The sequence below is a fragment of the Zootoca vivipara genome, chromosome 15 (genome assembly GCF_965207765.1).
Source record: "Zootoca vivipara chromosome 15, rZooViv2.hap1.1, whole genome shotgun sequence".
Classification (NCBI taxonomy): Eukaryota; Metazoa; Chordata; class Lepidosauria; order Squamata; family Lacertidae; genus Zootoca; species Zootoca vivipara.
The window spans coordinates 3,277,562-3,290,125 of NC_142598.1; the positions used below are offsets into that span (position 1 = coordinate 3,277,562).

General features: G+C 46.3%; 1 protein-coding gene across 1 annotated transcript; it reads left to right on the forward strand.

Annotated features, from left to right (window-relative positions):
• The first annotated feature begins 29 nt into the window (after nt 1-29).
• Nucleotides 30-12,405, forward strand: NAA10 (N-alpha-acetyltransferase 10, NatA catalytic subunit). Its single transcript, XM_035141277.3, has 8 exons — nt 30-176; nt 1,050-1,148; nt 2,401-2,459; nt 4,993-5,038; nt 5,738-5,853; nt 8,810-8,854; nt 10,444-10,528; nt 12,043-12,405. The coding sequence occupies exons 1-8, from the start codon at nt 156-158 to the stop codon at nt 12,292-12,294; spliced, it is 723 nt and encodes a 240-aa protein (XP_034997168.1). The 5' UTR covers nt 30-155; the 3' UTR covers nt 12,295-12,405.
• Nucleotides 12,406-12,564: the final 159 nt, after the last annotated feature.

The window sequence follows — 12,564 nt, forward strand, 5'->3', positions numbered from 1 at the left end:
CCCTCTTCTCTTCGCAGCCATTGGTTGTGGGGCGGAGATGGACGCGTGCTTTCCGGCGCCGCTCCGGTACCAGCCTGTGTTCCGGCTCTAGAGAGGGCTCTGGGGGTTCCGGCCGCATCGTGGGCTGAAGGAAGAGCGCCGCCGCCGCCACCACCATGAACATCCGGAATGCGAGGGTTCGAGCCCCGGGGTCGCGCGACGGCGGGGTGGGTGGGCGGGCGGGCGGGCGTGGGCGGCGCAGCGGTTGGGCTTTGAGGCCTGAGGCTGCGGCTTAAGGCCTTTCCTTGAATGAGTTGGAAGCGATCCCCAGAGGTCATCTAGCCCAGCCCCCTGCAATGCAGGAATCCTAGAGTCATAGAATTGTAGAGTTGGAAGGGATCCCCAGAGGTCCTCGAGTCCAGCCCCTTTCCACGCAGGAATGACCGCTAAAGGATCCCGGGCACTTAGAACCTGCCCCAGGGAGGGTCACATGCCAGAACCGGGCTTTGCGTGAACTGCTTTGTCCAGACAAAATCGACCTTGCCGCGAGGATTAGGTGGAGCCTCCAAGGACAGGAGCAGTGCCCTGCTGGGCACCTGGGGGACAAGATGGGGTAGCCGCCACCCCCTTACGGCCCTTTGCTCTGTGAGCTTCCGGAGGCACCCCGGTGGTTGCTGTTAGAAACAAGATGAGATCAGCTTAGCACTGCCTTTGGCATTGGGAAATATAGACTGCTCCAGAATAAAGAAGCTCTGTTTGACTGCTGAAGGAAATGGGTACTGGTAGTCAGGTTTGCGGGTCAGATTGATTTGGCAAGACAGCCCTTCTTAAATGAGGGAGACTTGTTTCCAGTAGGTGAACAGCCAGGTGGAGAGAATAGCTGTCATGTCCTACTTTGTTAGTTTTCCAGATTAGCATCTCTTATTTCAAGGCACAGTGCCTCTGAATAAGGAGGTTCTATTTTGCCATGACACAGCAAATGTCAGTCCTACTGGGGAGGGGAGGAGCTGTGAATGGGTGCATCTCTCTCTCTGCTCTGTTTCAGTTTTTCTTCCTTTCCTCTGCTCCAGCCCGAGGACCTGATGAACATGCAACACTGCAACCTCCTTTGCTTGCCAGAGAACTATCAAATGAAATATTACTTCTATCATGGACTCTCCTGGCCCCAGGTAACTCTGTCTACATACTAGTGACTTGAAAGTTGTGGAGAATAATGGGCAACCTCAGTCCTTCAAAGAGACCTTGATTGCAAATCTGCTACTCCCTTTACCACCACCCCTCTCCCCCGCCTGCCACCCTCTCTCTCCCGCCCCTTTGTATTGGCAACTGTGGTGCTCCTTCTGACCCAAGATCTCCTGCTGGCCTCCCACAGCCTTTGTCTGGGAGCTGGGCCTCTAGCTTCTGGGAGACGGCCATGATGCCTCATATGTGACAGGGCGAGTTTTACCAGCCTTCCCCAGCTTTAATTAGCAACATTTGAGATTTTGTCAGGATCTTTTGGTTGCCCTTGGTGGTTTTGTCATGGAGGCCCAGCCTGGGCCTGTGGCTGAGCTAGCTAATTAACACTTGTTACTCTGGCATGGCATTGCAGGTAGGGAGGTCTGTACCTCAAGCCCACCATAAACACACTGGGTGGCCTGCCCAGGTTGCTCCCCCGATGGTGTCCCTGGGGCTGCAGTGGTTGTTCTTGGCTGTTCTATTCCCACATAAAGTCAACTCTTAGCTTAGGTGGGGGTTACTTTCTGGGGGTAGCACATAAAGATGAAATTGTGCATAGACCAAACAGACACTCCTTCCACCTCCGAACACTATCCCAAGGTGAGTGCAATAGTGGTTGGGATTGTCAACATTCCCACCTCCTGGGCACCCACTCCCTTAAAATTTTTAAATATATTTTTCAGCCAAGCGCATAAAGCTGAATTCATGCAAATTAAACGTGCTTAAGTTGCGAGTCAACTGTATTTCCGTCTTGCCACTTTGGGGACTGACAGACATATTCTCAACATTTCAGCCTGTTAAAGCGGCAACTTTCTGTCTCAACATCCACGCTCACTCCCATATGGGGATTATAAAAATGCTGGCTTGTCTGACAGGGTTGTTGTAAAGAGTAAGATAAAATTCTATGCCCTCCCCAACCAATTAAATAATATATTTGAAGTGCTTTGATTACCCAAAGCACTGATTTATAAATGCTAAGTACATAGTATTTAGGGATGGGCTCAAGCTTTGTGGTGGCTAGATGGATGGGATAATCTATCTATTGCTTTGCCTGTGGAACAGGCTGCTCTTTGATCCTGCTTGGACAAGAGCCACGTTTCCTCTCGGCACTGCTGCCTTCTGCCATGCCTGTGGGTGGCTGTGCTGCTTCTTCCCCAAGAGAGCCTACTATGTTGGTCTAACTGCCTCCTTGCTCTCCCCCAGCTCTCCTACATTGCTGAGGATGAGAACGGTAAGATTGTGGGCTACGTGCTAGCTAAAATGTGAGTAGAATCATTTATTTGCATGGCTTTGGTATGCCTCTGTATATTTGCACTGTATCTCTTGCACTGCAGCTTCACAGGAGGCTCCAGCATATGCTAGCAATACACATATTTTAAAGGGTATATGCCTCTCACTTCTTCCCCTTTGCTGACTAGTCCTGGCAGTTAGGGGAAGAGGGAATTCGGTGGCATAAGGGTGGGCAGTGAAGCACTCTAAATTCCACTCTTGTGGATACCTTGAAGATCCCCCAGGTGAAAATGCCTCGGCTCCAGGATGGCGACTGATATCTCCACCATCTGGCTGGCTGGCCACAGCAGCATACCCGTGTTTCTCATATTATAAGACACGTCTTATATTTATTTTTTCCTCAAAAAAACAACACTATGGCTTATTTTCAAGGGATGTCTTATTTTTTTCCTCCTCCTCCTGCCGCGGCCGGCATTGCTGCTGCGCCTATCACTATGTCTTATTTTCGGGGTATGGCTTATATTCCTTGAATGCTTAAAAATCCTGCTATGGCTTATTTTATGGGTATGTCTTAAAATATGAGAAACAGGGTATTTTTGTTGCTGCCACATTATGGTGCGAGTCACCTGGCTTGCATATTGTAGCTCTTCAGCAGACGACTCCTCATCTTTTGTAGAGTGTTATATACCACTGTACATCTTTTGTCTCTCTGAGGCTGGGCTGGGGTCCTGTGGCAAGCAGCTGTGCTGAGGTCAAATTGGATAGATATCAATGCAATGAATGAATGAATGAATGCATTGAATGTGTGGCTGCTATTGCAACTACTAGGGAAACAAAAAAGTTATTTTAAGTTTATATTAAGAAATAGTGTCCAGCTACACAGTATTGTAAAATATCGTGTTAACTAAAACAGATTTGAATGGATTTTACAGTATTTTATTATTATTATTAAGACTGATGTAGGATATTTGATAGGACCAGCAAGCAGGTAGCTCAGCTTTTTGCATATTTCTGCTCTTGATGTTTGAACAGGAGTAGCTACTTTTGCTAAAGTTTCCCTGAAGTGTGTGGTATAATTTCATTTTGAAACTGGTATAGCTGAGACCTATATCTAATGCTGAACTAAACCTAAACTTTTAGAAGTATTTCTTCTCTCTCATCCTGTTTAGTCCTGATTCAGACATTAATTTAAAATGATTTAATAACGGGCTCAGTTACTTTGAACATGTAGATACATATTGGGCAGATTGATATTATCAACTATTATTCCTGCAAAGTAAGCCCGATTAGAGTGAATATAATGATGAATCAAGTACTTAACTAGAATAGTACCCTGTGCAATTGCTCAGTAAGAAATAAGCCGTTTCTTGCCTTCTTAAGTTTTCTGGTGTGGCTCTGTGACTGTGGTGACTCTTGGGGAAGAACCTTTAACTCGCATGGGGCAGAGGTGGTGGGTGGGCATCCCAAGGGAATGCCCCTCATGCTCCTTAATTCCATTCCTTCCTTCCTTCCCAGTGGGCTGGGAGCGGGCAGGCTAGTCCAGGCTCAAGGCTCCCTCCCAGCTATGGGCAAGATGGCTGGTCTTGGCACTGCCAGGTAGCTGCTGCAGAGCTTCTTCTGTCTGACGCCTGCCTGGAACAACTGGTTTGGTGAGCTGCAAGCAGGCCAAGTGGCTTCTCATGTTCACACTGCAACCTTGGACCTTCCTTGGCTAACTAGTTGGTGTACAGGGATGAGACAGCATGGCCACAGCAATGACTTCAGGCTTTGCTTCTGACCTCTGCCTCCCCTATTCTGAGCTTCCTGTAGCCATGTGCACCTTTGGAGCGTGGGCACCAGTTATCAGTGGCGGCTTGTGGGCCTTGGTAGATGCCCAACCAAGTTGGTCCACTGTGTAATAAGCCAGTCTGAGCTAGACTGACTGGTGAAGGCTTGGCATTCTAAATTTTCAAATTTGTCAAATAGCCATAAATATTATGGAAATACTTGGATGTTTTAGGGTGCCACCACCCTAAAAATGATTGGTATAAGGCCTGGAAGAAGCTGCAAGAAAACACTTAATTGCCTGATAGCAGGATACAATCAAAACTATATTCTTTGTGCAGTAAGTAGACCAAAAGAAGCTGCTTTTTGCTGTATTGGTAGTTGAAGGTGACACACAATTGATTTGCTGAGGAAATGGCTGAAATGGTGGAAGCGTTCTTGTGAAAACTCTGGCAAGAAATCTGGGGAAAACAAAAGCTCCAATGTGAGGTTCTGTATTCCACTTTAGCTATATTTCTGCTTCTGCCATTTCTTTTCTAAGAGAGCAGGAGTTCTTCTTCATATTTCTGCCAGGTTCCTTTCCTGTATTCTGAGGTGTCTTGTTATTGTTTTAGTCCAAACTGAAAAGGTGTGGAAGGAAGGGACTATATTCCAGGTGTTTGGTTTGTGTGATAAAGAGACTGGCATGGTGGAGAAAATAGTGTTGCAGTAGTGTTGGTCTTGATGCTTAGCTCGTTACGTTTGTGGGGTGTGCAAGATTGGAGCTGAACTGACACACTCAGTTTCTTTTTTTTTCTCCAGGGAAGAAGACCCTGATGATGTGCCCCATGGTCATATCACATCCTTGGTAATACTTTGGTTTCTATTGTTACAACCCCCTGGGCATGTTTGACAATTGAGATGTGGCAAGTAGGGAGCAGTGGCTTGGAAGGCTGGCCGTGTCTCCTCTCAGCAGGACTCAATCTTTTGTTAGGACGCCCCTAAGCACTTAAGCTGTACGGATGATGAAATACAAGGGGCAGGGGGGTTGTGAGAACTGCTGAGTGCCTAGGGATCGTTCTGTGAGAGCCTGAGCAGTAATTCTGGAAGCAGAAGCTGGAGGACAGAATTATTTGGTTCCTGCCATTCAGGTCAATGCCCAGAAGAGCCAGTTGTGCCCCCCTTGCCAGACAAAATATAATAATATATAACAACAACAAAACAACAACAACAACAACAACAACAACAACAACATATTTATACCCCGCCCATCTGGCTGGGTTTCCCCATCTGGGCATCTACCAAAATAGTGGCCATACGAGGAAGCGGGTTGCCATTTTGTTAAAACTTCCTCTACTGTCAATTCACTGTGATCTACAGACACTTGTGTCCATCACTGGAATTTGTACCACTGCACCAAACAGATGTTTGGCATAGCATTAGTGTAGGGCATCCCAGAACTTGTAAGTTCAGAAAGTGGCTTTGTTTGTGTGAGGGGAGGGGTGTCTTAAGGTAGAAAAGTTTATGGAATGTCTCTTCCTTCTGATGGCTTTTTGTCCTTCCCTAGGCGGTCAAGCGTTCCCACCGACGCCTTGGCCTGGCCCAAAAGCTGATGGACCAGGCTTCACGAGCCATGATTGAGAACTTCAATGCCAAGTATGTCTCCCTGCACGTACGCAAGAGGTGAGTCTCTCTCCCGCTCCCTGTTCATCTCCACTTATTTTGGCTTCCAAAGAATGTGCTATTCTTGTTACACAATGGTATTTCGGTATCAAGTTTATTGCTTATAGCCAAAGGCTGCCGCAATGTATACAATGCCATTCAGTAAAATATATACAAATTTGGTACAAAACTTAGAACATTTACATTATCAAAACATGACCTAATCAGCACAAAGCTATGGAAACACTTTAATATACCAGTTAAAACATTAAATAATAAAATTTATAAACTAAAATCATCACGTGGCCACTGATGTATTAAAAGAAATATTAAACAATACAATTGATAATTGTGTACAACTTTGGTGAGAAAGCTGCATCTTGGTATGGATGGGGTCAGATAAATTCATCTCCTTTACAGTTAATAGCTACCTCAGCAATATAATTTTTTGTAAGTTTCCTGACGGCAGTTGCAAAAAGTGCTGCACGCCAGATCACATATTTATCTGTGACTGCAAGGAGATAAAGAATCTTATCAGAAGGATTCTGGCCAGGGGACCTTGTCATTATAGGTGTCAAAAGCCGTTCTCTTGCATCACTGTATAAAGGACAACGTAACATATAATGCGTAAGGTCTTCTAATTCAGGGCATCCTCTAATAGAAACACGTTCATTTACTGGAATGCCTCTGTGTCTCCCATCTCTATAAGCAGAGTTTATTGTGTTTAATAGTAACTCTGTAAAAGCTTTCCGGAGTTGTACAAAAGTCAATTCATTAAAATATGTATGTTCGTGGGCCTCTCTAAGTTTAAAATATAAAGGAGTGCATGTGGATGAATACATGGAATTTAAGTCATTTTTAGTAGCCACTATCCTTATGGTACGTTTGAAAAAAAAAAACTGAGCATGTAGGGAAAGTTCTTTAAACTCAGACATTAAGAGATCATATTTGCCCATCAATTGTACAGTGTGATGTACCCAGTTTTTGAGGGGTAATCCATTCACAAGTTCAATCAGGCATTTTTTGGGTAACGTATTGTTGTCCATCTGTTGAACTCTGAACCAGTAGCAGAGGATTCTTTTATCTATTTGGCTCTCTATGCTCAGCATAACCATGGCGGAATGGGCATCTTTGGGAAGGCCTAAAAGAGCTCTTTAAAATGGGGGGTTCCAGACCAGAAATGTTTGAAGTACCCCAAACCTCTGCACCATTGATTTTGCTTTGTACACTGATAGAGCTGGATTGACTAGGTTTCCCCCATTACAAGCAGCAAATTTCAAAATAGCTTTTGCCGATTTAAAGGCTTGCAATTTAATATTGGACAGCTGAACGTCTTTACTTGGTTTATGATGTGTTCGTCCAGGTGCCAAACATACTTTTTGGGGCGCTTCCCAAATACAGTGACCTGTGTTTTATTGTAATTTATGGATAAGGCATTCCTCGTACAATATGAGCTTATTTTTGCAAGCAATCGTCTCGTGCCCACCTGGGTTCTAGATACAAGTACTAGGGCATCGGCATATATTAAAACTGAGAGTTTTTGATCAAGAATTGTGACAGGGGCAAACTGTAGGCCCTCCAATTCTTTAACTATAATATAAAAATTAAACAAGAAAGGCGCCAAAATGCATCCCTGTTTAACACCAGTAGTGGTCTTAATTCTTGTAGTGAGATGGCTGGCAAGATCCACCTTTACTTGTATCGATGTATCAGTATACAATGGTCTGATAAGAAATAATAGACGGCGATCTATATTTGTCTTTCCCAATTTCTGCCACAATGCGTGTCTCGGAATCGTATCAAAAGCTGATTTTAGATCAATAAAAGCAACATACAGTTTTTGCTTCAAATTATGGATGTATTTACATAGCAGAAAGTTCATCACAAAGCACTGGTCCAATGTGGATTTCCCTCTTTGGAAACCTGCCTGGGCTTCAGATATCACCTTATTTGTATCTGCCCATTCTTCCAGTCTCCCAAGGAGGAGTCTGGCATATAATTTAGAAGCTACATCTAACAAACTAATAGGTCTATAATTAGCGGGATTTTTCTTATCACTCTTTTTATATATTGGGGCAATTATGCTCAGCTTCCACCCTTCCGGTATGCAACCTAAGCTGTTAATATATGAGAAAAGTTTTGCAAAAATGGGTGACCAGAAATCTGGTCTTATCTTATAAATCTCCGCTGGGATCATGTCTTCTCCTGGGGCTTTATTGGCTAGTTGGTTTACGATTAGCCTCTTAATCTGGTTGGGCGTGATGTCTGGCCATTCTGGCAGTTCTGATAACTGAATGTGGTCAACTTGTGAGGGTGAGTCGGATCGGGGGACATATATTCCTGTAAAATATGTCACCCAGTCCTTTCCTTGGACTGATGCTTCTAGCGAGTAGCCCAGCCCATTTGTACCTTGGGTGACCAGATGCCAAACTTTCTGTGAGTCCTTTTGAAGTGCTGCATCTCCCAATGCTTTCCACTGTTGCTCATAATATATTTGTTTCTTGCTTGTAAGTAGTAATTTACACAATGGTTACTGTGCGCATGCGGCTAAGGGCAGGGTTGCCACGTTCCTACCACCACCACTGTTCCAAACACTTCATGGATATGCGCAGAGGAAGCGCCTGCCCTCCTGTGCAACCCGTCACAGATGTGTGGTTGTCAAGCCAGTGCTGCTTCCTCTTGCCGCCTTTGTCAGAAGCTGGCACCCAGTGGCTTTTGGCCTTCCTTGCCTTGGATTCCTTATTCCTAGAGAGGGAGCACTGGCTTCCTACCAAGCCCCCACACCTGCCTTCTCCACACAATCCCTTCCCAGGCTCTACCCCGGAGGTAGATGCAGTTTGCAGTAACTCTGTCCTGCTTGAGGGTGAGGGAGGGAGGGACGTGCGGGATTGATTGACCTTCTTGCAATCCCAAGTCTAGCCCCATGTTCTCTGCCGTCTCGGTTTACCAAAACTACCTTTCTTCTCTTGCTTTGCAGTAACCGAGCAGCACTGCACCTCTACTCCAACACACTCAATTTCCAGTGAGTACCAAGAAGGCAAGGTGGTCATAGTGGATGTTTGGTCAGAGCGAGAAGGAGGTTTGGATCCCTGCATGGTTGGCGGAGGTCACTGGGCAGCTTTGAGCAAGTCATTCTGTCTCAGCAGAGCTTGCCTCACCAACTCGTGTGGCTAAGGCTCTCTTCTGAGCTCTGTGAAGCTCTTCTGCTGGCAGGTGTGTGAATGTTGGACCCAGCAAGTAACCTGAAAGGCTCCAGTGACAACCAGAGATGGCTTGTGTTCCCCAAAGGTTCAGTCTCCACATCAACCTTTTTTTCAGCCAATAGCTTGCATTTTCTTCTGGACATCCATCCAGGGGCCACATGCCTATGATAAGAGGGGCCAGAGGCAAAGTGGGTGGAGCAACAAATGTAAACGTTACCTTTGCACCATAGGCTAGTTTCTGCACACATTCCTGTCCCTCCCTCTGCTCCAAGCAGGCAACCAAGGGGTGTTGTCAGAGTTCAATGATGCACACCCCAGCCAGGCCAAAATGCTTGTGGCAAGTGTGAAGCAGAGCCAGAGAGGGAGTACAGCCTGGGGACAGTGGGTGTGACTAGGGAAGAGGTATAGCCTGGAGAGAGACCTCAGGTAGAGAAGGGCCTTTTGGGTGCATTTGGCACTCAGCCCTAAGTTGCATCTGCTTGGTTTCCACCATGTGGCCGTAGCTTTCCAGGGTTCCAGCCAGGAGGCTTCCCAGCCCTTCCTGGAGATGCAAGTTGTATGCAAAACATGTGCTCTGCCTCCGAGATGCAACTCCTCCGTGTCAACCTGAATGCACAGCTTCAGTTGCTGGAAATGGGGTTAAACCAGGCACCCCCAAACTTCGGCCCTCCAGAAGTTTTGGACTACAATTCCCATCTTCCCTGACCACTGGTGCTGTTAGCTAGGGATCATGGGAGTTGTAGGCCAAAACATCTGGAGGGCCGCAGTTTGGGGATGCCTGGGTTAAACGATGTTTAAAAACACATCTGATTAAATTAGTTGAATCTCCTTTAGGGAAATTGAACAAATTTTCCAAGGCACTGGGGAAATCCCAGTGCTAGATATGAAAAGCAGGTTAGAAAAAAACATGGATCTTTGAAGGGTGTTTTTATGATCCCATGAAGGCTTTCCATCACCATTCTAACCTGCAAATCTTCTCAAAGTCTTATTCCCTAAGTGTTTATTCTGAGGAAGGGAAAGCATTGTTGCATTTGTCCGCCATTCATCTCCAGCCAGTGGCCAGCCGTGGGATGGTGGGAGCCCAGTCTATATAGTGCTTTTTAATTTATTTTTAAGTGTTCAAAGCACTTCATGTGCTCTCTCTGGATAATATGTACAACAACCCTGTGAAGTAGGCCAGTATTGTTACCCTTATATTACAGGTTGGGGGTCTGAGGCTGAGAGAATAGTCCCCTGCCTACAGCTGCCTAGTGAATTCATGGCTGAGGAGATTTGAACTGGGACTTCCCAGCTTGCACACCTGCCTCTTCTGCATTAAGACCAACTGTGAGCGTGCTTGGGGCAGGCTTCGGGGACTTGACTGGGGTGGTTTTTCCAGTGAGGCCAGCATGCTTGCTCTTCCCACTAGGATCAGTGAAGTGGAGCCCAAATACTACGCCGATGGGGAAGATGCGTACGCTATGAAGCGCGACTTGACACAGATGGCGGAGGAGGTGAGCACAACCCTGCTGGTGCCCTTAAGTGCTGGAGTGTGCGAGTCTTAGATCCCCCACCTCCGAGGCTGCTGCTCCACTAACGGCCCTTAAAAGGCAGTTCAGATTCTTCCACTGGTGTGGACTTTGGGACCCAGCCTGTCTCCTAGCTGTACATTACACCCATTGCATCAAAAGTGACCCATGTAAGCAAGGTGCTTGATGGCTGAATTCCAAACTACCTGGAGACAGACAAGGCAGCCTGCAAGAGGAAGTTGGAACCTCTGGCTGCCTTTCTTCATACCTTCTCAGCCTGTAAAAGCTGAGGATGAGATAGCAAGTAAAGCAAAACCTAGGCTGTTAAGAAGAGGGAGAATAGGGAATTGGGTGGCAAGGCTCCTCCTCCCTTGTCTGATGCCCTGTAACTTTGTTTTGTCTATCGGCCCCTTAATGTTATCAAGCACTTCTTTCTAGAGTTTAATTCCCCCCTGCTCTTTATTTTTAAGATAGGTAGGGAGTAAAGGAAAATCACCTTATACACATATACAACATAATAACATCAGAGGGGTCTGAATGCAGGTATCCTGTGAATCAACTGTGTTTGGCTGATCAAAGATGCTCATATTTTGACATTTGAAGGGACGTACCTGGCATGTCTTTCCCCTTCCTCCATTGAGGCCATTTTTGTGCACATCTTTTACTAATTAATTTCATAGAGTTCACTGGTCCTCCTTTTTCATTTCAGTTGCACAGATGTATTTTTTTTGACTGTGCGCCATATTTAGCATCTAGGAGAATGGAGCATTTGCGCTGAATCTGTTGGCATAATCCATTGCTGTGGGGCCTGCTGTCAGTTATTAGTGTGTGGTAAGATGATACTTGTATATTTTCGTCCCACACACTGGCCTGGTTTAATTCCTTTTTTTAAAAAAAGTCTGCCCACACCTATTTTTGGAGGTTTGTGTTCCTCCTCCTGCTGATCTATACCTACGCAAGAGTTCTCAACCAGATATACTGAGACAGACAAGTGGAAAACTGCAGCAAAGCTAACCTCTGCTTGCAGTTCCCCTCCATTTTGCCAGGTTATTGCTTGTCTGTTTCAAGTTCTTTGGAGGCTGTGTGCCTCCCTCTCCCCTGTGCTGGGGTGCTCATGTAACCAAATGGAAAGGGTGGAGGAGTTCAGTATCAGTAACCGTATTCATACCTACTCTCCTGTTGAGCTGATGGGGTTTCATGCTACTTGGGTTGACGAGGGTCTCACGGGGGTTTTCTGGATGTGCTTGGCAGATTGTTTAGAAAGGATGTTAGAAATGTGAACAGCAGCAAGCAACAACGAAAACATTTCCCCCCATAGCTGCTTTGCAGATTTTGAGGGTCATTTTTTTGGAAGGTGGGGCAGTGTCTGACATGACTGGGCTGTCTCCCGGAAGGAAAGCGCAAGACCTTTGTAATTCAGCTAAGGGTTTTGTGGATGAAAATTGCTTATCTTCCCAACACACACGTTCCAGCTAAAATGAGCACCTGTTCCCTCACAGCTGCGGAGGCAGGTGGACCTGAAAGAGAAGAGCAAGCACTCTGTCCTGGGCTCCATTGAGAACAAGAGTGGGGACCACAAGGTCAACCACGTTGGCGAATGCTGCCGGGATGAGAAATGCCCTGGGACTGTGGTGGGCACCGGGCCTGGGGCGGAAGACAGCGGCGACAGCAAAGATGTCAGCGAGGTCAGCGAGGCCACAGAGAGCACAGATGTCAAGGACAGCTCAGAGGCCTCTGACTCTGCCTCCTAGCGAGGGCTTTCGCCAGGCCACTCGCTGTCCAGCCCTTGAAGGATCTGGGTCTTTGCTTGCAGGTGTAAGGTCCCTGCAGGTGGTTTGGAAATAAAAGTTTATGGAACCAGAGGGCTGCGTGTGCTGGTATGGCTTATGTGTCCTTTCAGTGAAGCTTGCATAGAGAGGGAGCATGGAGGAGGCCCACAGCTCCTCTATATGTAGCCTAGTTATTCAGCCCCCCTCCTTCTGTATTTCAGTTGTATTTCTAGGGTTGCCCCCTCTTTTCAG